We start from the raw sequence: 26509 nt of genomic DNA on the forward strand, positions 1-26509 counted from the left end.
TGCTTTCTTAAGAAGGGAAAAAGACTACAGCATCATTTCCACTCATTTATGGCAGATCACGATGACAGCAAGCAGCCTGCTGCTGGGATCTCTGAACACACACAGACACTTCATGAGAAGAACAGGATCTGAACAGCAAATCCCTGAGCAGGGAAGCTCAGATAGGGTGGATGTTAGAGTTAGCCAAAGGTTACTTCTGCAAACTTCTGTATCTAATATGTTGTTACTGGTGTGTGCTAAATTTCTTAGATGAAGTATCAAAAACCTTTACTAAAAACACAAAAGCAAAACACAATTAAACATCTCGACTCATACAGAATGCTTTATGTTTCTCAGGAAAGAAAAGCTGCTTGGGGACCAATCAAGTCTGTTTCAACATGTCAGCAGAATTCTACCCACCAGAAAAAGAAAGTTATGCAAAAAAAGCAGTGTAAAAGGAGACGAAGAGAGTACCTTAGAAACTGGGAAACATGCTGTGTGAGGTAACGTTCTATACTGCTGTAAGTGAATGATACAATTATCTGTACTTACAGCAGCTTTTTTAGCATATGGCTTTTGATAAACGTGTGTGAATGGTGAACCCTTCAGTTTCCTGCAAGGCTCTGCCTCTGCATGAAGTACAGGCAGGATCTATGCAATAAATTACTGTGTTGTTTCAATTATTTACCTTCTGGGCATGCTCAGAAAAATAGTAGAAGGTTTTGTAACTGTGAACTTCAGAACCCAGGTAGCTGTAGGTATTAGGTACATACAGAATAAAAAAAAGCTTGCCAGCAATATCTTGGCTTTTAATAATACAGCCTTCTTGTAGATAGCATCTTTGGATTTTAAGTAATGACTCATAATTAAAATAAATACACCTCATCACAGTATCTGATCAAAGATTCCCAATTAAACTTGTTTGTAACAAACTTATTTCCTGCTTGCTACAGCTCAAATACTGTACTTTATATACAGCTGGAGGTTTTGTGCAGTTGGATGATGACGGAAAGTTCAACAGCACTGACAACTAGGGTAGCACCACTGAAATGCTGCTAGCTGGGAGGTAAAGAGTAAAAAAAGATCATCTTAATACAGAGTAATTTAATTAAAAAACAAAACAAAAAATGCTATTGCAAACAAATCCTTTCAAGAAAAGCTTTGATAACATCATACTTCTTCCTTCACTGCCTTTCTCCTGAAGCTCCCTGGCTTTCCTACAGACCTCTGCCCTGCCAGTTAATGATGCAGTATCCTTTTGCAACTCCTGCTCACTAACTACTGGGTTCAGCCCGACCTGACCCAGATGCACACGTGTCCTCCAGCCTCCACTTCTCTACGCAGATGGCTTTTAGGGGAAGAATGGCAAAGTAGAAAGTTTGCCCGCTATAAGGCAGCGAAGTGTCACTTCAACGATACTGAACTCACTTTAAACAGTTTCACTTACTTCAACCCCAACTTCTTCTCAATAAGATCTTTAAATTTATAGGCACCACCACCTGTAGCTTTGATGACTTGAGTCTCTGTATTGACAAGATGGTCTTTGATGAAATCTAGACAAGTTTCGATATAATTGTTCTCAAACTTGATGAAGTGCAGGCGAGCTGTGATCTCCTCCTGAACTGATATTTCATACAAAGGTTCGTTTTCTATGTCCTTTAAAAGAAAACAATTAAAAATATATGGTAAATTTTCTCCCATGCATGAAATCAAAACACGTATGAAACAACAGTTTACACGTTTTTCAGAAGTACCATACTGATCTGTCTAGAAAATAACTATTTCAGACAGCAACTGTAGCAATCTAAGCACTGTCATGGTGAAAGCTAGAAACACAATGGAGATTGCCCAGAACAGAGGCATTACAGAAAGTCAAACTGAGTAAACTGCAAATAATGTTTTGTATAGAAAGAAGCACTAGACAGCTTTCAAAGAAGACTTCTGTTGTACTATGAAAAGCCCAGTACCTTACTTCCAGTTCTACCTTTGTTATGAGTCAATCTCATGCAATTCATTAATGATGCAGTCCTTACCTTTCCAGAATGATCAAAGGATCTCACTCTTGCCACTTTGTGCTGCACAGTTGAATAATAAGCCAACTTGGTTAATGAGCCACCTGTTAAAAGAGATGACAACTTATGATTAATGCCTCACCCTACAGCAAACAACCTAACTTATGTTTATGTACGCTTTACCTAAGAGTTTTTAGCTGAGTTCTCTTCTTCTAAAGCCAAATACAATTAAGCTAAGTGCATAATGTAGTAATCAAAGAACCCTTGTCTTAAAATCTGGCATAGTTAGTGGCAAATGACTATGTGAGAAGAACTCCAGGAAATCCACATACAGCAGCTGATGCATCTTGTTTCTGTTCATCTCCAGCCATCTCCACAAGTTCTTACTCATCTATACCACCACGTCTGCCTGCTCTACAGGTAGCTCAGTTGAAATACTCAGCTATCTGAGCTGAGCAAATAACCGAAGGCAAAGCAGGTATCAGCACAGCATACACTCCGTGTAGTTGAAAACTTTCTACAAGGCCCAGATCTGCTGCTTACAAGGACATTTTATATGTAAGCTTGCCACGTTTGAGCAATGCATGAAGTCAGACTGAATAACTTGATTTACTCATTTTTCTTTGGGCAAATCAATACCTGCTGTCTTAAACAAGTGGATGTTTGAACTTGAACATACAGAGCTGTCAAAATGTTTGTTAAAACATGTGCTTTTTTCTTTCCTCAGAAATAGGGCAGGTATGAGGGGAATCCTCTTCAACCTCTCATGTATTAAAGTATCAGTAAGCTTCATAAAACAGCTGCTGTGGTTGTTGGAGGAAAAACAATTTTAACTCAGACAAAAGTAGCATGGGCTACTTAGCACCCTTAGTAGCTACCCTACTAAGCACCCTTATCATATAGAAAGGCAGCTTTAACTTTGTACTCACGTCTCAAACGTGTCTACAAGGCACTCAGAAGGTCCGTACTTCTCAGTGCTACAGCTCTATCCCATAGCTGTGTTTAAATCTGTATGCATAGCTGGCCTCTGGCCAGAGATCTGGCACACTGCCTTCTCAGTACGTGTGTGCAAGACCAAGCAAACAATTATAACCAGCTTCTGGTTAAAACCTGAGTCCTACCAGAAAGAAGTCTGTCAGTTCATAACATAACTGCTAAGTGCAGTAGTCCTAACTCTGCTACCTTACAAATGAATGTAATCAAGGAACGCAGCTTGAAAACTAATCTGCTGGTGCCTGTAGCTTTGCCTACGTAGCAGTGCTACAAACATAGCTTGTCTCTTCCATAGTGCTGAGATCAACATGGAATTTTTCAGCAATCTAGGAGGAAAACGGAAGGCATTCTCCAGCAGTGCTCAAGTGAGGTCAGTGCAGAGCAACCCCCGGCAGACACTTATAGTAACAAAAGCAATGAAGCTTTCCTGCCCCCAGATGTTATTTCAGAGCACCGGGCAATGCTGTAACGTTCCTGGTACACAAAACCCGAAGCTGCTGATCGCCTACAGGGGAGGTTTTTCTTCTTCAAAAAACGAAACAGGGACAACAAAAAAATCTCAGTGATTTTATGTGCTACGTGGAGAAGCTTTCCTGCAAATCTTGTGGGAGAGAAACCGCTTGTGTTGACCGCAGCATTCTGAACAACAGCAGCGGGCCGTGTGAAGGGGCACTGCGGTTCACAGCTCTCGCAGCGCGGCCCCCACCAGGGCTCCGCTCAGCTGTGCCGCAACCGGGGCCGTTCGGGCCTGCTGCCACCGAGCAGCTCCCGGCCCCGCCGCCTCGTGGGGAGCAGCCGAGCCCGCGAGCCCCTCGGAAGAGCAGCCCGCGTCCCTCAACCCGCCGGGCTTCCCTTTCCTCGCCCCTCTCCGCCGCCAAGGGCAGCCCCGCACTGTTCCTAGCTAGGCTTGCCCCCCCCTTCCCCCGCTGCCCATTACCGCCGCGCGGGGCACGCCGGGAGCTGTAGTGCTGCTCTCCGCCCGAGCAGCGCCGCCGCCCGGGGACGGGACTTCCAATCCCGTCGTGCCCCGCGCCGCCCCCTCGGCGTGTTGCGTGCTGGGAGCTGTAGTCAAACTCCGGGGCTCCGCGGCAGCGCGGGCAGCCTGGGGGACTACATGGGACTGCACGTCCCAGTGTGCCCCGCGCGCCAGAAAGAAACGGGCCCCGGTGAGTCCCCGCAGCGGGGAGAGAGCCGTCGCCCTTCCCCCCTCCTCCGCGCCACCGTCCCCGCCCGGTTACCGATGTCGATGGCGAAGCGCTTGGCGTTCTCCAGGTTGCGGAAGATTTCATCAGGTGGAAGGGTGATGCTCTTATCCAAACTGCCGTGCCCGCCGCTCCCTCTGCCTCCCCGCTCCGCCATTTTGAACGCTAGCCCCGCTCCTCGCCCGGCCTCATCGGTATGCAAACGTATGTGCATAGATTTGCATGTTAACGAGGCGGGGCGCGTGGCTGAGGCAGGAGGTGAGGGGCGTGCGTGCGCCGAGCAACGGCTGCCCTGTGCGCGTGCGCGGAGCGACCGCTGCTCTGAGCGCGTGCGCGGCGTAGCGGCTGTGCCGAGCGCGTGCGGCGGGTAAGGGCCGTGCTGGGCGCGTGCGCGGAGTAACGGTCGGTCTCGCGCCTCTTCCCGCCTCAGTGCTGAGGGGAGCGGGGCGGCGTCGGCACGGTGCTGCACTGTGCGGGGCTCCACAGCCGCCGTGCGGGCGTCGATGCTGTTACATCAGCCCCTGTGGACCTTCTTCGTCTCTGGTGGGCCGCAGGTAAGCCCAGGCAGCAGGAGTGTTGTCAGGGCTGTGCTGGCTGCCGTTTTCTGTAGTAAGAGCTGTTTGTGCGAAGCTCCTTTCCTCACCTGAGCTGCGTTGCATCCGTGCAGCCGATGTCTGCGCTCTCTTCACGGTCCTCAGCTGTGTGGCAGCCCTGCTGGTTTTGCCCAGTGTGTGCAGTGCCCGTTGGGTGGCTCACACGGGATGCTGAACAGGGCGCTGAGCGCCTCAGCAAACTGTGAGGCCCGTGGGTTGTGTCTGGGAGGGGGGTGTGAGTCTCCCTTTGCCTTTGCTCTGACCTCCTTTGACAGATGTGGCTCTAAGCTTCCAAACCTCTCGCAGAGTGGGGAGGCCTCTGGTTTTGCCTCGTATTGAGAGCCCTGTTTGTTAATGTGGAGCTTTGTGTTCATTCCTGGAAAGCAGCGTTGGGGGTTTGAGCGGACGTGGAGCAGTTACGGCTGCTCCCAGCAACGTGTGCTTTTGTACCAAAATCTGCCTGTTTAGCTCACAAACTGAGGGTGAGCCAGGAAATGCAGGGAAATCAGCTGTGTAAATCATTCAATAAACCCAACAAGTTATTCTTTCTTAACTCAATTTTTATTTTGTGCAACCCCCGAATTCAGGATGGTTTCTGACACGAGTTATGCAGTGGTGCAGCTCGCACATAACATCATAACGTCCTCCAAGGACAGCACTGATTTTACATTCTCCCCCGTGGGGCTACCAAACAGTAAATATAATTTGTACAACTGCCTTTCATAAAAGACTGATAAATATTTCATGTAAAATCGACAACACGGCCGTAACTTTCATTCCTATAAGGATATTAGAAGGAGGTGTTGCCTTTATAAAAGGCATACATATCCTGAACCTCACAAACAGCACTCTGACTTTGCGAGCAAGACATCCCGAGGAATTTCCTCTACACAGCTTGAGTTATGGTGTAACCATTTCCGGAGCTCAGTACAGTCTACAAATATCATAGAACCTGCTGGCAGCCAGGTTTTCACATGTCTGCGCTTAGCCCAGCCCCAGCTGCTGCCTGCAGCTCAGGTGCAGGTGGTGTGGGGGTCCCGAGCGGGGCAGGATGCAGGGGGGGCTGCTGCTGAGCAGACACCTGAAAACACTGACCCAAACATCTCAGCAGTTACAGCTTTCTCAACAGATGTACCCGTGCAACCTCGCTGAGGTTAAGTACAGTCAGCGTTCCTCTCTGAACAACTCGGTCCTCCTAGCAGGAGGGTTACGTGCCGCATTCCTTCAGAATGACTTTCTTTCCACGTGGTGGGAACATTTCAGTCCTTCTGGAAGAAGGGAAGCAGGCATCCATGTGCAGTAATGCTCTGCAGAAGGAAAACATTTTTTCCTACTGGTGAGAGGAGTAGGGGGACTTCTGTAGCAAGTCGTGATCTCCTCTGGAATGTGCATCAGTGTCCAGGTGATGGTGGACGTGCTCTTGGCCTACCAAGGCCTCCAGAGGTTGCAGGAGGGCTTTGCTGGTGCTTGTTTTGCAGAGGGGTGGTGAGTGGAAGTGGGTGCAGAAGGAGAACCAGAGTCCTTGGGCATTGCTTGTGACCTCTGGAAATGGCAGATCAGCTTCATCTGGGTTTCTGTGTTTGCTGAATGGAGAGAGAGGAATTGCAGAGCTTCTTTGAGGCACCAGGCATACCCTTCGCAGTAATCCTGCTGTAGGCTTTTGGCAGATGCTGCAAAAGCTGAAAGAGGAGATGAGGAAAGAAGTGTTAGGCAGGCAAACTCAGATGGCTGTTGTGTCAGAAAGCAAGGGCAGCAAGGAGTCGGGGATCAGGGTGTGCGCTCACCTCGGCTGTATTTCAGGTAGCTGACAGTCATCTCCAGGATGTCGGCTTTCTCCAGCTTGGAGTTGGGTTGGTGTCTCTGGAACTCCTTCTCCAGCAGCACCTTCAGCTGCTCAATGCTGCTGTTAATCCTATCGCGACGCAGTTTCTCTACAATGGGTTTTCTGAGCTGTAACACAAAGCAGGAGGACAGTTAGTGACATGATTTTCCCCTTCCATCTCTATGTCATCCTTTGCTAAAGAGGCTCAGCCCTTCTCAGCCACGTGCCCTTGCAGTCAGAGCGGATACTTACTCTGTTCTTCTCTTTGGGTGTCAGGATTTCCAGGGAGAGAGTGCTGGGTGCCATTATCCGAGAGCTGCCGTCAGCATGAAGCTGGCTGCTTGGCCGGTGGGGAAAGCAGTGGAGAGTTGCTCTATTTATACGCAGGAGCTGCATACAAATGTATGGGTCCAAAGCTACTTTGAGTTTCCCACAGTCGAGATAGCCAATCCATGTGTGCCCCGGGACAATAGGGACAGCATCTATTACAGCATGGTAAATTGACTGTGAATTGCCTGGGGATAATACCCTGCTCCCAAAGGAGCAGGTGGACAGAGGAGCGTGTGACACAATAGGGCCTGGCATGAGGGCGCTGGGGTAAGAACGTGGGAAAGCGTTTGCCGTCATTATAATCCAACTTCTGCCTGATGTTGGGAACGGCGACGTCTCAATGTGCTGCCTTTTCCCAGGCTGTGCTGAAATTAAGCACAGAAGACTGATCCCAGGAAGAGATAATGCCAAATGACCAAAAGAGAGCTTGAAAAGGAAAAGATGCAGAATTAGAGGGAGTAAACCCCCTCATTGACATTAAACCGTGCTTAGATGAATACAGTACCAGGTAATTTTTAGACAACTACAGAGTGAAATCAAGGGAAGAACCCTTGAAACAACTTGCTCTAAGCTGTTAGCTCGCTATATTTTCCTTTCCCTTGTTTAAATGTGTCAAGTTCGTCTGTAAGGCATATTAAGAGCTCTTCCTTGCTTTGTTTGGATAATCTGGGCTCTCCTATGGCAGCCTGTGGCATGTAATGATTATGAGGCCTTTCCCAAATGTGTCCTATTTGATTTCACGGCGGTTTGCAAATGCCTCCCTGTTCCCTCGGTTCTGAGCCTCTAAGCAAACCCCTGAATATAGTTTCCCTGTACAGACAGCTGAGGTGTAGGAAGGTCAGTTCTTGCTATCAATTTATGTGCGTTACCCTATTTGCTGGATGTAAGCACAGCTGCTAGGATACCCTGGGACTCTCTGCCACCCTGGGCTTTCTCAGTACCTTGCTTTGTGCATTACAGGGCAGGTAAAGAAGCAGAAGGGAGCAGTCAGGATCTGGGGCTAAAGCTGCCTTTCTGAGATGTTTTCCAGGCAGCTGCAGGTTCTGGGCCCTCTGCCCCAGCTCCATCCAATATGGAGCTGGCAGGGCAGTCGTGCCCTTGCAAATGCAAGGTCAGAGGCTGGCACTGTTAGTGCTTGAGTACCCATTTCTCACTACAGCAGTGTTCGTGGAAGCCCTCTCTGTTTCCTCTGCCAATCTTTCAAAACTGATGAGGAAACCTTTCATTTCCTGTGCCAGCTGCGGTCAGCCTGCTTCCTGCACTCAGCGTCGCCGTCAGCAAGGCCACAACCTGTTGTAATCGCTGATGGTTGGCAAAAACCTATTGCTGAGCAGAGAGCGTGAGTCCTGTTGGAAATCAATTCCTAGCATTATTTTGTCAGTCAGTGGCTGGCACTGTTAGGTGCAATCCCTGCTGTATGTCCGTTCTGGGTGTGCTGTGCAGCTCTGGGCCCACGCAGAAAGGCTGTGGTCTGTGGGAAGGCCAAGGGCTCAGCGAGGTGGGAAGGAAGCTGTGACCCAATTTCCAGTTCATCCCAATTTCCAGAGATACGAAGTGAGTGGTTTTAAATAATGCCATCCCATCACCAACGTCCCACGGCTCCCAAGGGCTAAACCAGCTCGCGCTGATTAAAGCATTATCCGTTCCTCGGCACGGGCAGATGGTGCAGCAGGCGTTAGCTTTCTGCTCGGGACCCACCGAGGCACACTTCTTTTGTTGGCAGTTTAACACCGTGAATGGGGCAATGTGGGAAACCCTTGGAATTGCGGGCTCGCACCGTGTGATGTGAATGGTGAACCAGGCTGCCTTGCAGCGTGCACAAAACAACAGCCCTGCACCTTGAGCCCCAGCTTCCCTCCCCTGAAAGGGCAGCAGATCTGCCTCACCTACCCTGGTAGCTTGGGAGGAATAAAAGAGAAACAAGTCTCTTTTTTTTTTTTTTCTTTTTTTTTATTCCCCTCTTAAGTTTGTTTTGATTATTGAGGCTTGGAGACTTACAAGATTCTTCCCCACATGAACGTCAGGTTAAGGAACTCCCTGGAGTGTCCCTACTGTGCATCCTGTGTGGGATGTGCTCTCTGGAAATGCTTCAGTAAGGGAAGAACTCCTTTGCTGGAGGCAGAAGGATTGCTCTGTGCCAAAGCCTCTGTAAGCAGTTTTCTCAGCCGGGGCTCTTGAAATTCAGCTGTCCCACTGACACCTGTTGGTGGTCCAGGCCCCATCCCCTCTCTGCCAGGGATCTGTGCCCCTGTTGTGTGGAGCCAGGAGGAAGGCTGGCAGCGGGGCTCAGAAGCAGGGTTCACAGAAACGTGGCCCCAGATTGCCAGATGTGCAGAATGTGGCACAGTCATTCCTTTTCTCAGAGGCTGATGTGCTGGGTAGGCCTACTGTTGGAAGCAGCAGCCATGCTGTGCACACAAGGGCTTGCTTTTTTAGTGATTCCTCTGTCAATCCCATTGTGGTCACGAGTTGCAAAACCACCCATGAGATCATCCGTATCCAAACAGCTGGAGCACTGCTGGGCCGTGGGGCTTCTGCTGGGAGGTGGCAGTGTCAGCACAGGCTGACTGGAGCCTCACGCTCCCATGTGCCCTGGGCCGTGCTTCATGCATATGGCTTGGTGGCTTACACCTTGCCTTTCCACAGAGCATCTTTATTTTAGACCATTTCCTATATCCACGTCAGCCTGTCTCAGAAATGCTTTTGATGGTGTTTTTAAAGAAATAATTACAATATTTTTTTCTATGCCTTCCATAAATGGTTTAAAATCTTTCTGACAACCCCTCTCAAGACACCTATTTAGTGTCAAAGAGCATAACGTTCCCAAGTTTTAAAAGGGCTCACATAATGCTGATCGATCAATGTGCTCCTTGGGAAAATAGCGCTCCAGATGGCCTATCGGGACAGGAATTGCTGGTCACCACAATGCAGAGCCAAAAAGCGTCACTAATGCGGGCTGTTGTGAGGCACGCTTCCTTTGTGGTCCCTTTGAATGTCATAAATGGGGGAGAAAGTGTGGGAAACTCTGAGAAACTCAGGCCCACACTCTGAGGTTAATAGGGGCTTTGTCAGGAGAGTATTCCTGGGCTGTGGGATCAGCATAATAAACAACGTCTTCCCGAGGGGCGGGAATGTGTTGGGGCAGGGGAGCGTAACCCCAGGGGACAGAGGAGCTTTACATTCAATTATTATAAGTGATAATAATTAATAAATTGTAAACATAACCTTTGCTTCGCTGGGAAGGGTGAAACCGGAGGTCTGGCTTTTTGCTCACCAGTAATTGGGGAGGTGAAGCCCGCAGGCTCCGGCAGCCCAGGAGCAGAAGGGCCTCGTGCAGTCGTGGGCCGCCTTCCTCGCGCTGCCCAGCACAGCTCCCTGCAGGCAGAGGGCCGGAGCTGCCCCAGCCCAGGGCTGCTTGCTGCCTTAATTGGGTGTGGTTTAATAATACACAGGCGTGGATGAACAGCTTGAGTTTCGTTGGGATGCAGAGGCTTGTACTAATTGACAAAGGCAGGTTGAGCGCAGCAAGGTGGTGACTTTTCACCATCACTAAGCAACCAGCAAAGCTAAGAATATCCCCTCTGAATTATTGCGTATCTCGTTAGGAAAAACAGATCTGTCTCAGCACTGGCATCAGCACCGGTGAATTGCAGAACGGTACCAGAAACCCATCCTGTACTTCATTGGCAGGTGGATGAACAGCTCTCACCTGGCTTGTGTGCTCTGTGTAAAGTAAGAAGCCAAAGGGGCCATGCAGCCATAATGAGGTAAAGCAAAAGGTTGTGAGGTGGCAGGGGGTCCATGGCAGGTCACGTAGTGGCCAGGTGCGGATAGCAGGGTTTGCAAACAGTTGATTTGATCAGCTTGGATGATCTGAGTTTGACCCATGTGCTCTGTGCCCAGGGACCTGCCCAGGCTGCACGTGGGCACTGTGCCTCTGCAAATCCCGCTTAGCTCGGGGCGCCCAGCTGGTGCAAGGCGTGTAGGCAGCCTCTTGTAAATCTCCTGTAAGAGGATATGCCAGATTTGTGTGCTGAATTGAGCTGGGGTGAGAAAAACGAGGGAGGACCATGTAAAAGAGAGGCGGTGGAGAAAGCATCTCTTCTGCTGGAGGGTAGGGAGCACTCTGAAGCCTGTGGGTGTTTTTCAGCTCCTGAGACACAAACCCCATTCCTGGTGTGTTTTGGACCCCTAGGTAGGTGTCAGGGAAAGAAAAGAAGTAAAGACTATGGGGAAATGGTTTAGGAGGAGAAACACTGTTTTAATCTTGGATTGCTATCGAATTATCTGTCCTTTCAGCCATTGTTTTGTCTGTTACTACCTCTTAATTGGACAGAAGGCAAGGAACTGAGCACAGATTGGTGAGCAAATTAATGAAGAATGAGGAGAAATAAACTGGTTGTGAGATTTGTGATTTGCTGAGGTCCAAATAGGTTGCTGCAAGTACCTGGGGCTACACCACTCAGATTGCCCCTTCTCTTTCACCTCCAGTTTTGGTTCTGATTGCTTCTCCTGGAGATCCTTCTCTGCAGGATCTGAAATCCTGCTCTGCCAAGTGTCACAGATACAAACTGTCCTGGAACGAAGGGCTTGGAAATGGCATCTGCTGGCTTCCCCACTGCGGGGGTCTGCCTGCAGCGTTGCGTCCCAGAGCATTATCCATTTTAATCGTTTAAAACCAAAGGATTACAGGCCAAAACCATTTTTATTGTATTGTACAGCAAAGACACCAAAGTTGAGCATCGCACAGGATGAATACATCACAACTTTATAAAAGCTTCTTAAGCTCTTTAGCACATTCAGCCAAATGCTTTGTACTGATTGCCTCCCTTCCTCCCCCACCCTCGCCCAAGATATATTACAGGTATTTCCTTTACAAAAGGCATCGATTTTCCCTCCTTGGAGAGCAGCATACTGGATATTCAGAGAATTTTCCCTACTCTATCTGTTATCATAATAACGATCTGTAAGGAATTGTGCTATGAATAGCATAGGAACTTCAGAAGCATCAGTGATTCTGAATAACATCTTTCACTCAGGAGAGCTCAATGCTGGCTTTATGATACAAAGTACATTCTCAGAAGTGCTCCTTCTTTGCGAAGGTCGGGACATTGTCTGCAGACAATGCAGCACTTGAACCAGTGACCCAGGGAGTTCATAGAGAGATTTCCACTGACAGCCGCGGGCTCAGCAGCCAGGAGGTGAGGTGGAAGCGAAGGGCTTTGGCTCCAGGTTGCTGCAGAGCTCAGCCTTCTCTCGGCTCGGAGCCACCGGCAGGAGCAGCAGATCTGCTGCGAGATACACTGTCCTTCAGTGTGAAGGGAAACTACTCAGCGACCTTCATTTCTCACAACAGAAAAACAAAGCCTTCCCCCTCCCACCTTTGGAAAGCAATGTTTCCTACTTTGAAGAGGGATTATTAAATCACAAGTCCCTCTATTTTTTTTTCCTTTTTTTTTAGCAAAACATAGGAATAAAGCAAAGTTCATCAGTAGGTCTACCAGGGTCTCCAGATGGTATGAGCTGCTGCTGCAGTTTTCTGGGCAGTTTTCTGGGCAGGCTGCTTTCTGGCAAACACACAGGGTGAGCGAGGTGCACTGCGTGTGGCAGGAGAGCGTGTGATGTCTGCACCCATCTGAGCTTTGCAGAAGTGCTTGAGCAGCTGGGCCTGAGTTTCCTTCCTGGGTTCATAGTAGGATAGAAAATGCATCGCTTCCTTTAGGCACCGCAGGTATCCGCTGTTGAAGTCCTGCTCTGGGTTCTTGTGAATGAATGCTAGAAAAGAAAGAAAAGCAAATAGAGTGAGATAAGGTTGTTATCCAAGCACGGGGCAGTGGCAGCTTGTGCTTGAAGCTTCTTTCAGGGGACTGAGTCTTTGAGACTTGAATGTGCCTTTGGGCCCTGGTCTGGGGGGGGAGCAACCCAGGGATTTCTGGGATAGCAGATGCCCATGGGAGCGTGTGATGTGGTGGTGCTCTGTGCTCACCTGGCTCCTGCAGCTGGCTCTGCTGCTTCAGGTAGCTGACAGCCACCTCCAGGACATCGGCTTTCTCCAGCTTGGAGTTGGGTTGGTGTCTCTGGAACTCCTTCTCCAGGAGCAGCTTCAGCTGCTCAATGCTGCTGTTAATCCGGTCACGGCGCATTTTCTCCACCACCGGCTTCCTGAGCTGTAAAAGAAATGCAGCACTTATTAGAGATTTTCTGTGGCCTGACCTACTTTGCCTTCTGACCCATTCCCTGGTACACACAAAGTTCAAGGACACTTTCTTTTGGTGGGAGAGCTTTGCCATGCTGCCTACCTGTTACTCATTCATTTTATGTTTAGTCCCATTTGTATTCCCCAAGACCATCTTCTTTCTCCTTCTCCCATCTTTTCCCATGTAATGCTTGTTTGGCAGAGAGAGTGCCTTGCACAGAGCGCAGACCAGTCCTGACCAATGTGATCCTGTCAAGGGCTTTACTTACTTTATTCTTCTCTTTTGGCAGCAGTTTCTCATCCATGTGGATCATGAGAGTGTTACTGGGAGCCATTCCAGGTGGTGTCAGCCCTGGGTGCTGCCCGTCCACATGGGCTGCTGTGCTGAGCATGAGGCTCTGGCAGTGCTGACCACCTCTATTTATACACCCAAGCGTTTAGCAGATATGTGAGTCTTGAGGTTGCTGATGTTTCCCACAGCCAGTCAGCCAATCCAGGCACGCAGCTGAACAATAGGGGAAGCATCCATCAGTGCACGGTGCATTGATCCTAAATGCCCTGGAGAGAATAACCTTCTGCCCACACCGACTGGTGGAGTGTGCAGCCTGGCTCTGCTGGGCTGCCCAGGGATCTGGGAAAACACTGACCCTCCAGCTGGTTGTCTGCGCTCAGTAGCGCTGCTGCGTCCCTGCATGTGCCAGTCACATTTGTGGAGTGGAGGAGGCACGCTTTTGGGGGAAGGTAGGAAAGGAAGGCGGGGAACAGTGTTAGGGTGCAAATCAACAGCACCAGACACATCCTGTTACTCTTTCTGAAGAGCACACTTCCCAGCCAGCCTCCTAGCTGCAGTGTGCCGGGCCATGTGTGCATGTTTGTGCTTGTGCATGCAGTCGTTGCACTGTTTTTACTGCAGTAATGAGTGAACTGATGTGTTATCAGGGTGAAACAACGAGTTTGTTAGCCTGGCATGTCTAAATGCTGTGGAGAGTCTGAAGTCAGGTGCTAGGATGGCTGAATAAAGATGGAATGAGAATCCAATGGAAATTGTAACCTCTGTTTGCCTCTTCCCATTAACACACTGGGACCATGACCCTCTTGGGACAGTGTTGCATGGCTTTTATTACAGACAGGCATGTGCCTTCTGGCAGAACTGGCCCGGTCACCCCATAGCTCTTTCTTGTCCCTTTTTTATCCTCTTTCTTTCATACAGATTCTTTCAAGCATGGTGGTAGGGATGAGCTAAATAACAGCATCAAGTTCAGTCCCAGAGCCCCAGGCTTGAGCAGGCAGAGGCAGGTTGTCCAAGGGACTGAGTTACCAAGGCTGATCTCCAATTCTCCTGCTCACCTGAGATTTGAGGCATGACATCTTTTCATCCCACCTAGGAGTGTCCCTGCACTGCGACAGACTGGACCTGCCAAGAGCGTTCAACCAGCACACTGCTTTACCATGCTTTACCTTTACTGGTTTACCATATCAGCCATATCAGCCCTGCTCAGTTTTCTCATCTGGAAGACGGAGATGGTGCTGCTTGCTCTTACATGCATGAAACGTTTCACCAAAAATAAGCAAATGTTCTTTTTTGGCAAAGGCAAGAAAATGAATGAAATTTTGTGGACACTTTAGATGAACTCTGATTTTGTCTGATTGCAGGGTGTATTGAGGCAGCACTGAAAACCATCTAAGCTGCTGGAGCGAACTGCTGTGTCCCATTGCCTGAGGCCTGGCCTGCAGGGGCAGAGGTGTGCTCATCTCCCAGTGTGCTGCTTGTGCATGGAGTATGCCTGAGGATCTAGAGGTGGAAACGGCGGAGGGAGGCATGTGTGAGGTAAGACAGCCAAGGACAGATTCTTATTTGGAAGTCCTTAAGTGAAGCCCAGGTTTAACAAGAAGTTGACAGGAAGGAGGGAAGTGTCGCTGAAGTAGCCAGCTTCATGGTTTTCATTGTATGGGCCTGAATGGGCTTAGCTCTTTGTTAAGGGCAGATGTTGTCTTCAGAGCCCTTTATTCCTGTGTTGTGGGAAAGCCAGGAGACAAGTCATCTCATGAACGCTTTGAACTGGTCGAAGGATTATGCTACAAGATAAGATACAGCTCAGAGACCATGCCATAGCTTTTGCCAGCTGTCATAAGATGTTACCCTTTGTTCTGTAGCCTTTGAATGGACTTCCTCCAAAACTTGGCGTCCTGTGCTCTCCCTCCTAGCAAATGAGCACTGGTGTCAGGCCTTGAAGCTAGGAGGTGACAGGTAGACATGTACCAAGCTGGTTAAATTTAAGAAACTCTTCAACGTCAAAGAACATCTTTTTCCTGACTCCTGAGAAGCAAGCCTGACCTTTATTGCTGTCTTATAACCGATAGCCAGATGGTCTTTTGGGAGTTGGATTCTTTCCCTTTAAATCATTCAGGTTCAAGCACCATCACTAATGTTGTGAGTAGTTGCAAGGCACACTTCTATTGTCCCTACAAGAAATGTTATCAATAGGGGAAAAGTATGGGAAAGGCAGAGAAATTCAAACCCACACAGCCTAGTGCTAATAACTCCTTTGTGGAGCCTGTGCTTCTGTCAGGGCACTATGAACTCACAAGGCTTTTTCAGTGAGTAAGGCTGAAAAGCTCATGTTGTGCTGTGCAGGCAGCAGTTACTCAGGAATCTGTTTACTAGGAGAAAGGGGCGAGGTGGGGCGGGGGGCAGGGATGCTGGTTCACACTCGGGGGGCTGGAGGAGTGCTGAGCTCAGCTGCAGCCCTGGCTGGTTGGTTTGCTGTGCTGTGCCTCAGGGTGCTCTCTTGGGAAATGGGAGCAGTGCTACTGGACAGAGGACTGTTAGGAACTGCCGTGGGTGCTAGAGAGCCCTTGTGCTTTCCTGGCAGAAGAGGCATTGCTTGGGAATCCTGCAAACTCCTGTGAGAGCAAAGTGGAGAAGGAACAGGTCTGGGGACAGAACTCTGCAAGCAGGAGCGTGCAGGGCACGAGTGCACCACAGGGTACTGTGTTAGAGAGGAACCTCAATGTGGCATTATTGTGCCTTCTTTAAACATCAGAGCCCTGGCAAAAAATGTCTTTAATTACTGTAAAGTACATTCTTTACATGTTTAACCTCTTGAATTAGTTTTTCTTTAGATCCCGAATACTTAATGTACTGTTATTCCCAGGTGCATAAGTGGTCTTTTATCATTAAGAAACATATGAGACAACTTGATCTGCATTTTCAGGGTTGTTAGAGGCAAAAGCAATTTCTGTAGCTGCTTGTGTGGCTGACCCTGAAATAGTCATACACCCAATGACATAGTCTTTGTATAATGAGTATTAAAAATAATTAAAAATTAAGGAGAATTTATTATTTTTCTGCCCAGCTGAAATTCCCACAAGTCACCTCTCAGCATATTCAAGAGTGCACAAGAGGGATTTATTATTTCCTGGTATATTGACTCTGAAAGGTCTGGGGATTACAGCTGCTTTGCACATGAATAGCTGGAGTGTGTTGTACAAAAGGCACGGTCTGTGGGATAATGGGGTTGGATGTGGGAAAGCGCTGACCCTGGGGGAGAGCAGGCTGGTGCCTGATGGCAGGAATCAATTATGGCTCAAAGGAACACATTGCCCTGGGAGCAGGCTTCGCGGGAGCCACCATGTTATGTGTTTACCACCCTCCTTCTCCAGCAACCCATATAAAACAGTCACAGAAAATATCCTATCCTTCTGTCCTTAGCAGGGGACTCAGCTACACCTTGCTCTGTAGTTACTCTGTTAGTGGCCTGTTGGTTATGATCTCAGGAACAAAACGGTTCCCATCTCACGGAGAGTGCTGAGACCAGCACTTAGCTCACACATGCCGCCAGTTTTTAGACTGTAAAGCATCCCAAATCTTGGTGAGTGAATTCAGTGCACTCTCCAAAGCCCTTAGAACACCTGGAGCCCAGCAGTCATCTGCTCAGCTCCAGCCAAGGCAGGGGAGCAGCCTGTCGCTGCTCCTGAGCTGCTGCATTTCCTTGGTTTTGTCTTTGGAAGATAGTGCTATTCAGTTCTTACATTGATCTGGCATCATTGCTAACCTTTCAGATGTCAAAATTTGGGTTTCAACAAACAATTCAATGGGATAGAAAGTCATAGGGATTTAACAAAACTTATTTGATAGTTATAATAAAAGTAGAAGTATTTTAATGGATTTTTACTTACCATTTGAACTGTGCTTGCATTGACATTTTTTGTTTTTTCTCTTTGCCAGAAGACTGGCAGAGGGACACGTGCAGGATCTAACTGCACATAAGGTAGAGTTGGTTGCCCTCACCATCATGTCGTAGTGCAAGGTGCACTGTCAGACCTCAGGGTCAAGGGAATCTAGTGCAATGGGGGAAGTTTCTGACACTAAAGAAGAAGCAGTATAGAGAATAGGACTGGGACCCCCAGAACACCACCTTGTGTAGCTGGCAGCACTTGTGCCCATGAGCATTTGCAGCTTGAGGCTGTGAGTAGGAATTAGACAAGAAGCCCTAAGAGCTGCTGCTGGGGTCTGTTGTCCAGACACCTTTTGCTATGGACAGTGGTCAGCATGTAACACCAGCCACACACAGACAGCACTGAATTGTTCACTACAGCAGAATGGATCCTTCTGCATTTCTAAGCCCTGGTTTCATCCAGCCCAGCTGCCTAAGACCTGAAATTCTCTTACGAACTCTGTTCAGCTTCTTACAGAGAGTTGATGTAATTCAGGCACAGTGTATCCTCTCTTCTGAGGTCCCAGAATAGCTGTTACTGCTGGGAAGCAGCTGGACGAACTGAGTGGTGCCGACAGACAGCTCTGCACTACAACTGGGGACAGCTGCAGTTTAGCACTGAGATTTTGGTAGGTCTCTGGGAGCATGAATAAACAAATTAATTTTAATATTAAATCTTGATTTACTTTCCAAACAGATCAAGTCCATTTCTATCGATTCGATCATTAAGTACTTCCTGATTGAGCACTTGAGTGCGTTTTCCTTTTCAGCTATTTTTTTGGTTTGAACAAATTGTACTGAATCACATTTGCAAAAGGCACTATTGAACTTGAGTGCAAAGGAGAACTTTTGCATCTGCTTAGCTAGGAGGGGCACTGCTGCAAGTGTGGTCCATGCAGGTAATCCCTATTCTCCTATAAGCTGGGGTACTGGCAGCTATTCAGAGATAATAAAGCCAATTAAAACAAAAGTGGGCTCTGAGCATCTTCGCAAAACAAGTCTAAAATGACTTCTGTTTTAGACCACTGGACTGCAGGTAGGCTTAAATACTGAAATTTTGGTTTCTCCTTTCTGTCTCATTTTCTACCTTTGTAAAAAACTTTGCTAGTAATGCATTCTTACATTGCAGAGGAGGTTGCTGAGATTCATTAGTTGGTATTTGTAAAGCACTTTGAAAATGCAAAGCCAGTGCATTATGCTTGGTCTTGCGGATGCTTTCCATGTTATTAAAAACAGGATTTCAGAAAGGCTTATAGGGGATCAAAACAGCATCCCAAACTTGAAAGGAAGCACGACTGTTAAACCATCAACTGTCGCCTCCCCCTCCAGCCAGATGTTAAGCCCTAAAGAACTGAAGTGGCACAAGGAATTACTTTCCCAAGTTCCCCCAGCTGGGCTGACAGGCCTTGATCAATGGTTTTCTCCACTGTGAGTGCTATGCAGATGGTCTACCCAGAGCAAGGTTTCTGTGAAGTACAAAAGGAAGTCAAACACCATTTCTAATTCAGCTTGTAGCATGGCACACTTCCTTTATCCTCTGCCTGAATGCAGTGAATAGGAGAGCAGTGTGGGAAACTGGAAGGGACTCCAAACTCACACAGTCTGAGTGGCTGTAAGACACTCCTGTCCTCAGACCACATCTGCCTGTGACAGACGGGAAAAAGAGTGACAGAACGAAAAATCAGATTATAAAAACCTGCTTGAACGGGAAAATTAGGTCTGAGTAAAAGGAAGAAAGTGAAGAAAGCCATGCAGAGAAACAGAAATTGTGACAGGGCCAAGCAGGGGACTGCCAAACAGCAGAGCGAGGAAGGGCTGGGAGGAAATGGCTGAGGAATGAGCTGCAGGAGCAGAACCTTGCTCTTCTACCAGTAAGGCCAAAGAGAATTGTTCCTCTGAAGGCAGCAGAGGTGGTTTCAGCTCACACTGCGACTTCTGAGCCACATATTCTGTCTTGCCTCCTTACTAAAGACTGGCTTGCATTTGGTAAAAAAATGTTTGCCAGAATGATTGAAAAAATAAGTACAGCACATTGCCTGTGGAACAGCAGGGCACTGCTCCCTAGCTCCATGTGTCAGCCAGCGGCCATTCCTTGAACAAGCTTGGAAATGCTGAGCTTTAAAACACAACCAGTGTAGGTTCCATTCAGTCACCCATCACCACAGCTTTGGCATTTTTGCATCTCTTTGCTGCACTGCACTCAGAGCAAAAGGTTCCTCTGCACCATGAGGATCTGTGCACTCACCCAGGCCTTACGTTACCCGAAGAGCAGTGACTGCTTTGTGCAGATGTGGTGCTGGTGCTTGTCAGAGATCCCCAAGGGAGCTGCATCTCAGCTGAGGCATCCCTGTCTGCAGCCCCCTGATGAGTATTCAGTCTTTTACCACAAACCACAGGAGCTGAGCTTGGCTACTACGAAAATTAGCTCAGATTTCATATCAGTAATTCTATGGGGAAGCTCTTCATTAATATTCTAAACTGTAACGGGGTGGTTCAAGGAACAAAACAGGGAACAGACCAAATTCCAGGACTGATATTTGGCAGGGGAAAATTAAGGCTCAAATTCTGCCGATTAGAATTTGGATGAATTCCTCTGTAGATGGAGGGATAATTGTGCACAAAGAGATGAGAAAGGAGCTTTGGAGGTACAAAGCCTACAGGCTGAATGCTGTAGTCTGCTATGCTCTTTGTGGAGGCCAGAGTTCCTGTTGGCTTTAGTGAGGACCCAAATAGTTCCAAAACCTGGACTGTTCTATTTTTTAACCTTAGTATGATTTTTAGGACAAAGCACTTAATGATGTCTCCAAAATTTTGCTGGTTTTCCTGTTCTGTGAGCCATTGCTCTCAAGCATTTTGGCATTCTCAGTAACTTTCTAACATACTGCCATGGAAGTTTGTGTACCTCAGAGTTTCCCACACCATTTCTTAACTATATTCATTCCTGTCACAAAGGAAGTGTGCCTGACTACAAACCGCATTAGCAACGGTGCTTGCCTCTGCATTGTGTTCAGTGGGAAACCCTGCTCCCAAAAGGCCATCTGGGCTGCATGTATCAGGAGAGAAGCAATGGGGGCAATGAGCATCAAGACTTGGGAAAGCAGCAGCATCCTTAAGTCTTCCTACAGAGCTAACATCTGGCAGAGGTTCTGGGGCATTACTCATGCCATATTTCAAACATCCACATCCAGTATCTTGGGATCCTACTAAGTTCTCTATCCAATATTGTGGATGTTTGGAATCACAGTAAAAGGTGTATAAATGGGAATTCATGAGCCTTAGTGTAAAGTCCACTGGCTCTGTTAGCATTATTCTAGGGATGATGATGATTACTATTGCTTTCTTATTCTCTTTTCACTTGAGCCGTGTGTTGCAGCAGTGAGGTAAGGCACGGGGCTACAGCAGCTGTCCTGGTGCAGGCAGCAGCAGCCCCGCTGAGCTCCTCTGCCCTCTCCCATGTACACTTCTTCAGCAGCACAGAGCAAACCCCCAGAACAGCAGGGGCTCACTCATGTGGTAAAAAAGACGAGGGCAGACCAAGAGACCCAAGTCACACATCTGTTCTGCTATGGGAAGTTCATATGTCCTTCCCCAGAGTAGAAGTCCTGCAGTGAAGCAACCCTATAATGCACAGCTTCCTGAGAACCTGAGTTTCAAAGTTCTGTGCTGCAGGTAGTTGCAGAGAAGGTATCTGACACTGGCCACCTGTGTAAGGCTAAAACTGGAGTGCCTGTTTGAGCAACTTGCACTGTGAGAGGAAGTGATGACTCTTAGGGCTGTTTACTAGGAGCTAATCTGGGAAACTGAAGCTGTTTCTAGCAAAATTGCAGGTGGACCCTATTGATCACAGCATTGCCACATTTATTCCTCATGCACTTGTCAGAGAGCTCAAAAAATGAGTTGGTACTCAGGAGTTTCTCTTTCAGAGAATCTCCCCAGGAGAGATGCACAAAGATTGGTTTCAGAGGTGGCATTACATGAGCTCAAAGATAATCCACAAGCTTTAAGGAGAACACGTGAAATGGTGTCACAAAAACTTTCCCACAACTTGACATAAAAGACTCAGAGCCCAACAGCTGCTGCTCTGTACGCAAAGAAGGGGGGCTATTCACCAGCAGTACAATGGGGATGGAACTGCAGATCCTGGAAGAGGTCATTTAGGCCTTACCTGGGCGAACAAATGCATGAGTTGCAGGGTCAGAGAGAAATGTAGATGTGTTTATGCATTCACATTAAAACACATGCATGATCACATATATGAGTGTGTCAGTATATAGATGAACACACAAACTGTATTGATGTAGACACAGTATTTATGTAGTACCCTCGCTGATTCAGTAAGAGATCCCAGCCATAATCCCTAGCATTACTTTACAGTCCTTTATCTGACAGTTCACATTCCCATGTTGCTGCTTGCAGAGGGATATGCTGAAGCTCGCCTAAAGGGGAGCTGAACTGACGTGATTGCAGCGCACACCTGGAGCAAACTCGGGGGCTGGCACAGCTCAGATGTGTGGTTCATGGCCTGCTCTGTCTGGCTGCAGCCCTTCTCTGTGCAGGTCTTGGGTGCATGTGTAGAGAATGCAGAAAACACTGCTGCCATTCCCTGCGGCTGTTTGGCTGGAGCTCATAAATAAAGCATTTGTTTATAAGATGCAAATAGCAGCACTGTTAACTCTTTTTGAACAGAGAACTGCAGTGCAAAATAATGAGGAATCAGAATCTTGACTTCTAGCAGTTCTACAGGCTGTGTGAATTTGTTCTGCGCTCCTTTGTGCATGGATTAAATGAAAGCAGCATATGAGACTGAGCTGATCCCCAAACTCAAATATTTCTCCTCTTGGATTTATCTTGTAGATGTTTGAGCAACACTGGGTGCTTGTGACAGGGCTTGCGAGTATTCAAAGTGGTTCATAAGATCTCAAGGAAAGAGAACAATTATCAAAATAGAAACTTTTCTGGATAGCTGTGTATATTTAAAGGTACATATTTTACAAATACATTTAAAGGTATTTGCAGTGAGGCAAACTGAAAAAGGTGTTTTCTGTTTCACTTCAGCAAAACTGGTATGCCCCTGGCTTACTGTGAGAACGAGGCAAACAGCCTTAAAGAAGTTCTGCTCTTTATCTCAGGAAGCCAGAAGCTGCTCGTGTGTGCACTGCATTGGTGCACGCTTAGCGTGTGCCTCCTGCAGCCCGGGAGGAGCGCGGCCGCACGCAGCCTGCACGGGGGGCTCGTTGCCCTCCACGGCTGCTGGCCGCCTCCTTCCTGGGCACCCGTGGCCGCCGGCCTGTGCTGGGAATGCCATTGATCTCTGGCATTAGTCAGCAGCCTTTGCCCATTGAAGGCCAGCTCTTTCCCAGCTTCTGACATGTAATTCTGATCCCGGGCTTTCACGTACCACGCACTCCCCACCTGCTCATCTGGGGGAAGGTCATTATCCCCAGGCTATTCACTGGCACTGGAGCGTGCAAGAATAGATGCTTCTGTTATTGTGCTGCCTATCTCTCTGATTGGCCACAGAGTGTGGGAAACTCCGCCAAGCCTCAGACCCACAGACTCTCAGGAAGGCTGCACAGTATAAATGCAGGGCCGAGGCAGCTTCCAGCGACACATTTCTCCTGGACTTCCACTCTGAGACATTCCTTCCCCTCTCGGGACAGATGGCTCCCAGCGTTGTTTTCCTGGAGCCCGACAACCTGCTGACTCCAAAGGAGAGAAACAAAGTAAGTCCAGACGTGGTGGGGCAGCTTGGAGCCATGCTCTCAGCTGTTCTTGTAGCAGTTTCCAAAAGCTGAGAAACTGGTCCACTTTGTTTAGGAACAGTGTGAAATGGCAGAGAGGACATCTAACAGTGAGTCTCTTTCCCTTTGCTTTTTACAGCTCAGGAAGCCGGTGGTGGAGAAGATGCGCCGTGACCGGATTAACAGCAGCATTGAGCAGCTGAAGCTGCTCCTGGAGAAGGAGTTCCAGAGACACCAACCCAACTCCAAGCTGGAGAAAGCTGACATCCTGGAGATGACTGTCAGCTACCTGAAGCAGCAGAGCCAGCTGCAAATGAAGAGTGAGTATCAAGTTTACTTCAGCCTTTAGTTTTCTATAAATCTGTGACGGTTTTGTGAACCTTTTGCCATGAAGAATTGCTCTAAACTACTTTTTTTTCCCCTCCCTCTTTCTTCCCTTCTCTAGCTTCAGGATCCTTCCATAAAAGCTCTCAGTTTGACTTCAGAGAGGGTTATTCTCGGTGTTTGCAAGAGGCTTTCCATTTCCTCTCTCTTCATAAAGTCCGAACTGAAACACAGACCAAGCTCCTAAGTCACTTCCAGAAGAGCCAATCCACTGCTCCAGAGGTTTCCTTTTCCCCCAGCAAGCCCAGCACCCTGAAGCAAGCATCACCAAAAGACGCCGGTACTCTCTGGAGGCCCTGGTAGTCAGGGAAGCTCTCACTTAGTGAACCTTTGCCTCTTAGAGTCCAGAGGAAGAAACTGACTGCATCCGATAGTCCAGCTCTGATCCTCTCTTCTGTAGGGTGCATTATTTCCCCATATACTTTATTTATGTGTGAAAAGAATGGCGTGCTTTTGACTTTTATGGGATCCTTTGGCAAAAGCTCAGGCATTCTGTTGTGTGGTATTGAAGCTGTGTAGGTACTGGTGGTACAGAGCACAGTGTGTTGCCCACTTTGTGGGCACATGTCTCCAAATGAAGGAGGATATTTTTGTAGAAGTTACTTTTGTGATGGGCAAGAATTGCAGTAAGAGAATTTCCCTAGTATTGCATGTAAGAGCCATTGGCTTTGCTCTGGTATGTCTGGTAACTCTCGTTTGCTCAGTCATTCTGGAGAGTAAATGTGCAACTTCAGTTCATGCACACTTAATTAAATTCCAATTCCTCCCATTTGCTCATAACTTGTACTGTGTGAAAGGTGGTTTTTGCTTTGTCCTGGACTTTTCTTCTTTGATAGTCCTAGCACATACAGTGTGATGGATGAACTGAAGCTAGGAAACTATGTGGAATATTTCTACTATTTTGCTGCTTTTTTCGATTTAGAAAAATAATGTGTTACTGCTTTATGTTAAAGAAAAGAGTAGATAAAAGGCTCGATTTGTCAATGTTATATATTTGGGTGTAAGTTATGCTTTTTCTAGCATCTTCATTATAATAATGATTGTTTGTCTGTATTGAGTGCTGTAATCCATGGTGGATAGTGTTTCTCCCATTCCTGGGACAGCCCTACGGCTTACATGCATACTGTGTATGCGTCTCTGTGTTTGTAGAGAGAAATAAAATGCATTTGTGTGCAACTTTTCTCTGGGTTCTCTGTGCTCTGTGGGATGTGTAACCATTTGGTCCCTGGAAAGCACTCACATGTCAGTCTTCCAAAGAAGGGGTGTTTTTTAAAGTTAAAGGAGCTCCTGTTCATGTCTATTCTATATATTCACATTTCTGCCTTACACCTTTACCCCCATGAGGTAAGCAATTGTTACTGATGCATTCTCTTACCTGAATCGCATAGAGCTCCTCCTTGGGCTCTGCCTCTCCCAAAACCTCACCTGAGTGGTCCAGCCTTAAACTTGGCCATCTGGCCCCCTGCTGGCAGCAGCTGGGATCTGAGTGTCCTGCTGAAAGGCAAATGGGATCCTGGGCTCCATCAGGAGAGGGGTGGTCAGCAGGGACAGGGAGGTGATCGTCCCTCTCTACTCGGCTCTTGTGAGGCCCCATCTGGAGTACTGTGTCCAGGTGTGGAGCCCTCAGTACAAGAAAGACATAGAGATTTTGGAAAGGGTCCAGAGGAGGGCGACTAAGATGATCAGGGGGCTGGAGCACCTCCCCTATGAGGACAGGCTGAGGGAGTTGGGCTTGTTCAGCCTGGAGAAGAGAAGGCTGCGGGGTGACCTCATTGCAGCCTATCAATACCTGAAGGGAACCTACACCCACGAGGGGAGTAAACTCTTCAAAAGGGCTGACAACAGCAGGACTAGGGGAAATGGATCGAAGTTGAAGGAGGGAAGATTTAGGTTGGATGTTAGGGGGAAGTTCTATACAAGGAGAGTGGTTAGGCCCTGGAACGGGCTGCCCAGGGAGGTTGTGGATGCCCCGTCCTTGGATGTGTTTAAGGCCAGGTTGGACAGGGTCCTGGGCAACCTGATCTGAATGTGTGTGTTTGGTGGCCCTGCTAGGCAGGGGGGTTGGAACTACATGATCCTTGAGGTCCCTTCCAACCCGGGTGATTCTGTGATTCTGTGATTCTGTGTGATTCTGTTTTTTCACCTGACGCTGACAGGATACAGCCTTGATCACATCAGTGCTGCATGTCCTCTAATGTCTTCTCCTCATTTTTTCTCTGAGTGCTCAGAATGTGGAATACAGGTGCTTCTGAAGCAGCAGTATGGTTCACAATGGGAAACATCCACAGGCAGCCCTGCATCTGCCAAACTGCTTAGTGCCCAATTGCATTCTGTGGCAAAATACTGATCAATAGTGATCATGGTAATAAGGTATGCTTATGCAAGCACTGTTTTTAGGTAATGAAGTAGATGTGGTAGTTCTGCAGCCTGATTGTTTTGGCTGGAAATCCATAATCCAGTTATGCTAGCAAGAAATCTCACATCCCCTGCCTGTGCAGGCCTTCAGTTGTTATGACCAGGGATGGTTTGTTCTGCCACACGTTACCACTACTTTATCCTGCCTATGCTTTTTAGCACTGTAGGGGATGCAGGGGTTGTGGCAGGGGTTACTGCCAAGTGTATTCCCCTCACTCTCTTACTCTGGAGCTCTTGGCAGTAGCTTTGTAAAGAGAGACCTTAGTTCCAGCCCTGCACTGGTGTTACTGTGATGTAAATAGAACCAGAAATGGTGGCAGAAGGGATTAGCTTGCAATGCAGAAGGCTTTCTATGTAAATTTCTGTAGTCGTGCATAGCTATTGTCGGAGTATTTATTATGCAGAAGGCTTTATTGCAAAACCCTCTCCAGTCAGCCAGCGCTGCTGTCGGATGGTAGCACGAATGTGGAACTTCAGGTCCTCGGACAGCTTGCCAGTGTTGCAACGTTTGGCCACCAGGGGGCGCAGCGCTCACGGAAAGCCCTGCATGGGGAGCCTGGAGTCCTCGAGGGGTTCTGCGAGGTGTCGGTGCGTCTGCCTGCGTTTGTTCCGTTTTGATGATCGG

At 48.0% G+C, this 26509-nt stretch overlaps 5 protein-coding genes across 8 annotated transcripts in view; 2 read left to right on the top strand and 3 right to left on the bottom strand.

The window, feature by feature from the left end:
- LOC122167091 (probable glutamate receptor) overlaps positions 1 to 476 on the top strand; it is a 29689-nt gene extending 29213 nt beyond the window's left edge. For both annotated transcript variants that reach the window (XR_006170958.1, XR_006170959.1), the window contains one exon: positions 337 to 476. The gene's annotated coding sequence lies outside the window, so the exon portion shown is untranslated. The remainder of the gene's footprint in view (positions 1 to 336) is intronic.
- The window catches only part of PANK4 (pantothenate kinase 4 (inactive)), a 20103-nt gene extending 15637 nt beyond the window's left edge, over positions 1 to 4466 (bottom strand). Inside the window, exons 1-3 of the mRNA XM_042831363.1 lie at positions 4223 to 4466; positions 2013 to 2095; positions 1427 to 1635 (exon numbers count right to left, since the gene is read on the bottom strand). Of these exons, the coding sequence (XP_042687297.1) occupies positions 1427 to 1635; positions 2013 to 2095; positions 4223 to 4400 (470 nt within the window). The 5' untranslated portion in view covers positions 4401 to 4466. The remainder of the gene's footprint in view (positions 1 to 1426; positions 1636 to 2012; positions 2096 to 4222) is intronic.
- LOC122167093 (transcription factor HES-5-like) lies at positions 4233 to 24605 on the top strand. Of its 3 annotated transcripts, none has more exons than XM_042831372.1 (5): positions 4233 to 4390; positions 14781 to 14955; positions 22865 to 23067; positions 23225 to 23405; positions 23531 to 24605. In XM_042831372.1, exons 3-5 carry the CDS (start codon positions 23005 to 23007, stop codon positions 23770 to 23772), a joined length of 486 nt encoding a protein of 161 aa, XP_042687306.1. In that variant the 5' UTR covers positions 4233 to 4390; positions 14781 to 14955; positions 22865 to 23004; the 3' UTR covers positions 23773 to 24605. The 3 variants fall into 3 exon arrangements, with proteins under 3 accessions (XP_042687306.1, XP_042687305.1, XP_042687307.1); XM_042831371.1 differs by lacking the exon at positions 4233 to 4390 and adding an exon at positions 4646 to 4740; XM_042831373.1 differs by lacking the exons at positions 4233 to 4390; positions 22865 to 23067 and adding an exon at positions 4646 to 4740.
- Positions 6205 to 6907, bottom strand: HES5 (hes family bHLH transcription factor 5). Its single transcript, XM_042831375.1, has 3 exons — positions 6854 to 6907; positions 6564 to 6729; positions 6205 to 6458 (listed from the first exon to the last, which is right to left on the bottom strand). The coding sequence occupies exons 1-3, from the start codon at positions 6905 to 6907 to the stop codon at positions 6205 to 6207; spliced, it is 474 nt and encodes a 157-aa protein (XP_042687309.1).
- Positions 12429 to 13519, bottom strand: LOC122167092 (transcription factor HES-5-like). The gene is made up of 3 exons (XM_042831370.1): positions 13397 to 13519; positions 12918 to 13098; positions 12429 to 12706 (listed from the first exon to the last, which is right to left on the bottom strand). The coding sequence occupies exons 1-3, from the start codon at positions 13517 to 13519 to the stop codon at positions 12429 to 12431; spliced, it is 582 nt and encodes a 193-aa protein (XP_042687304.1).
- Positions 24606 to 26509: the final 1904 nt, after the last annotated feature.

The sequence above is a fragment of the Centrocercus urophasianus genome, unplaced genomic scaffold (genome assembly GCF_019232065.1).
Source record: "Centrocercus urophasianus isolate 14NV4802_14NV808 unplaced genomic scaffold, USGS_Curo_1.0 seq_36, whole genome shotgun sequence".
NCBI classification, from domain to species: Eukaryota; Metazoa; Chordata; class Aves; order Galliformes; family Phasianidae; genus Centrocercus; species Centrocercus urophasianus.

What these genes read in the sequence shown, in the direction of transcription:
- LOC122167093 (XM_042831372.1), top strand. Translation starts at nt 23,005, where the DNA reads ATGGCTCCCAGCGTTGTTTTCCTGGAGCCCGACAACCTGCTGACTCCA. An exon ending in CTCCAAAGGAGAGAAACAAA is followed by an intron (nt 23,068 to 23,224) that starts GTAAGTCCAGAC and finishes TGCTTTTTACAG; the next exon opens with CTCAGGAAGCCGGTGGTGGA. An exon ending in GAGCCAGCTGCAAATGAAGA is followed by an intron (nt 23,406 to 23,530) that starts GTGAGTATCAAG and finishes TCCCTTCTCTAG; the next exon opens with CTTCAGGATCCTTCCATAAA.
- LOC122167092 (XM_042831370.1), bottom strand. Translation starts at nt 13,519, where the DNA reads ATGCTCAGCACAGCAGCCCATGTGGACGGGCAGCACCCAGGGCTGACA. An exon ending in TGCCAAAAGAGAAGAATAAA is followed by an intron (nt 13,099 to 13,396) that starts GTAAGTAAAGCC and finishes TTTCTTTTACAG; the next exon opens with CTCAGGAAGCCGGTGGTGGA. An exon ending in GAGCCAGCTGCAGGAGCCAG is followed by an intron (nt 12,707 to 12,917) that starts GTGAGCACAGAG and finishes TTTCTTTTCTAG; the next exon opens with CATTCATTCACAAGAACCCA.
- HES5 (XM_042831375.1), bottom strand. Translation starts at nt 6,907, where the DNA reads ATGGCACCCAGCACTCTCTCCCTGGAAATCCTGACACCCAAAGAGAAG. An exon ending in CACCCAAAGAGAAGAACAGA is followed by an intron (nt 6,730 to 6,853) that starts GTAAGTATCCGC and finishes TTTGTGTTACAG; the next exon opens with CTCAGAAAACCCATTGTAGA. An exon ending in CTACCTGAAATACAGCCGAG is followed by an intron (nt 6,459 to 6,563) that starts GTGAGCGCACAC and finishes CTCCTCTTTCAG; the next exon opens with CTTTTGCAGCATCTGCCAAA.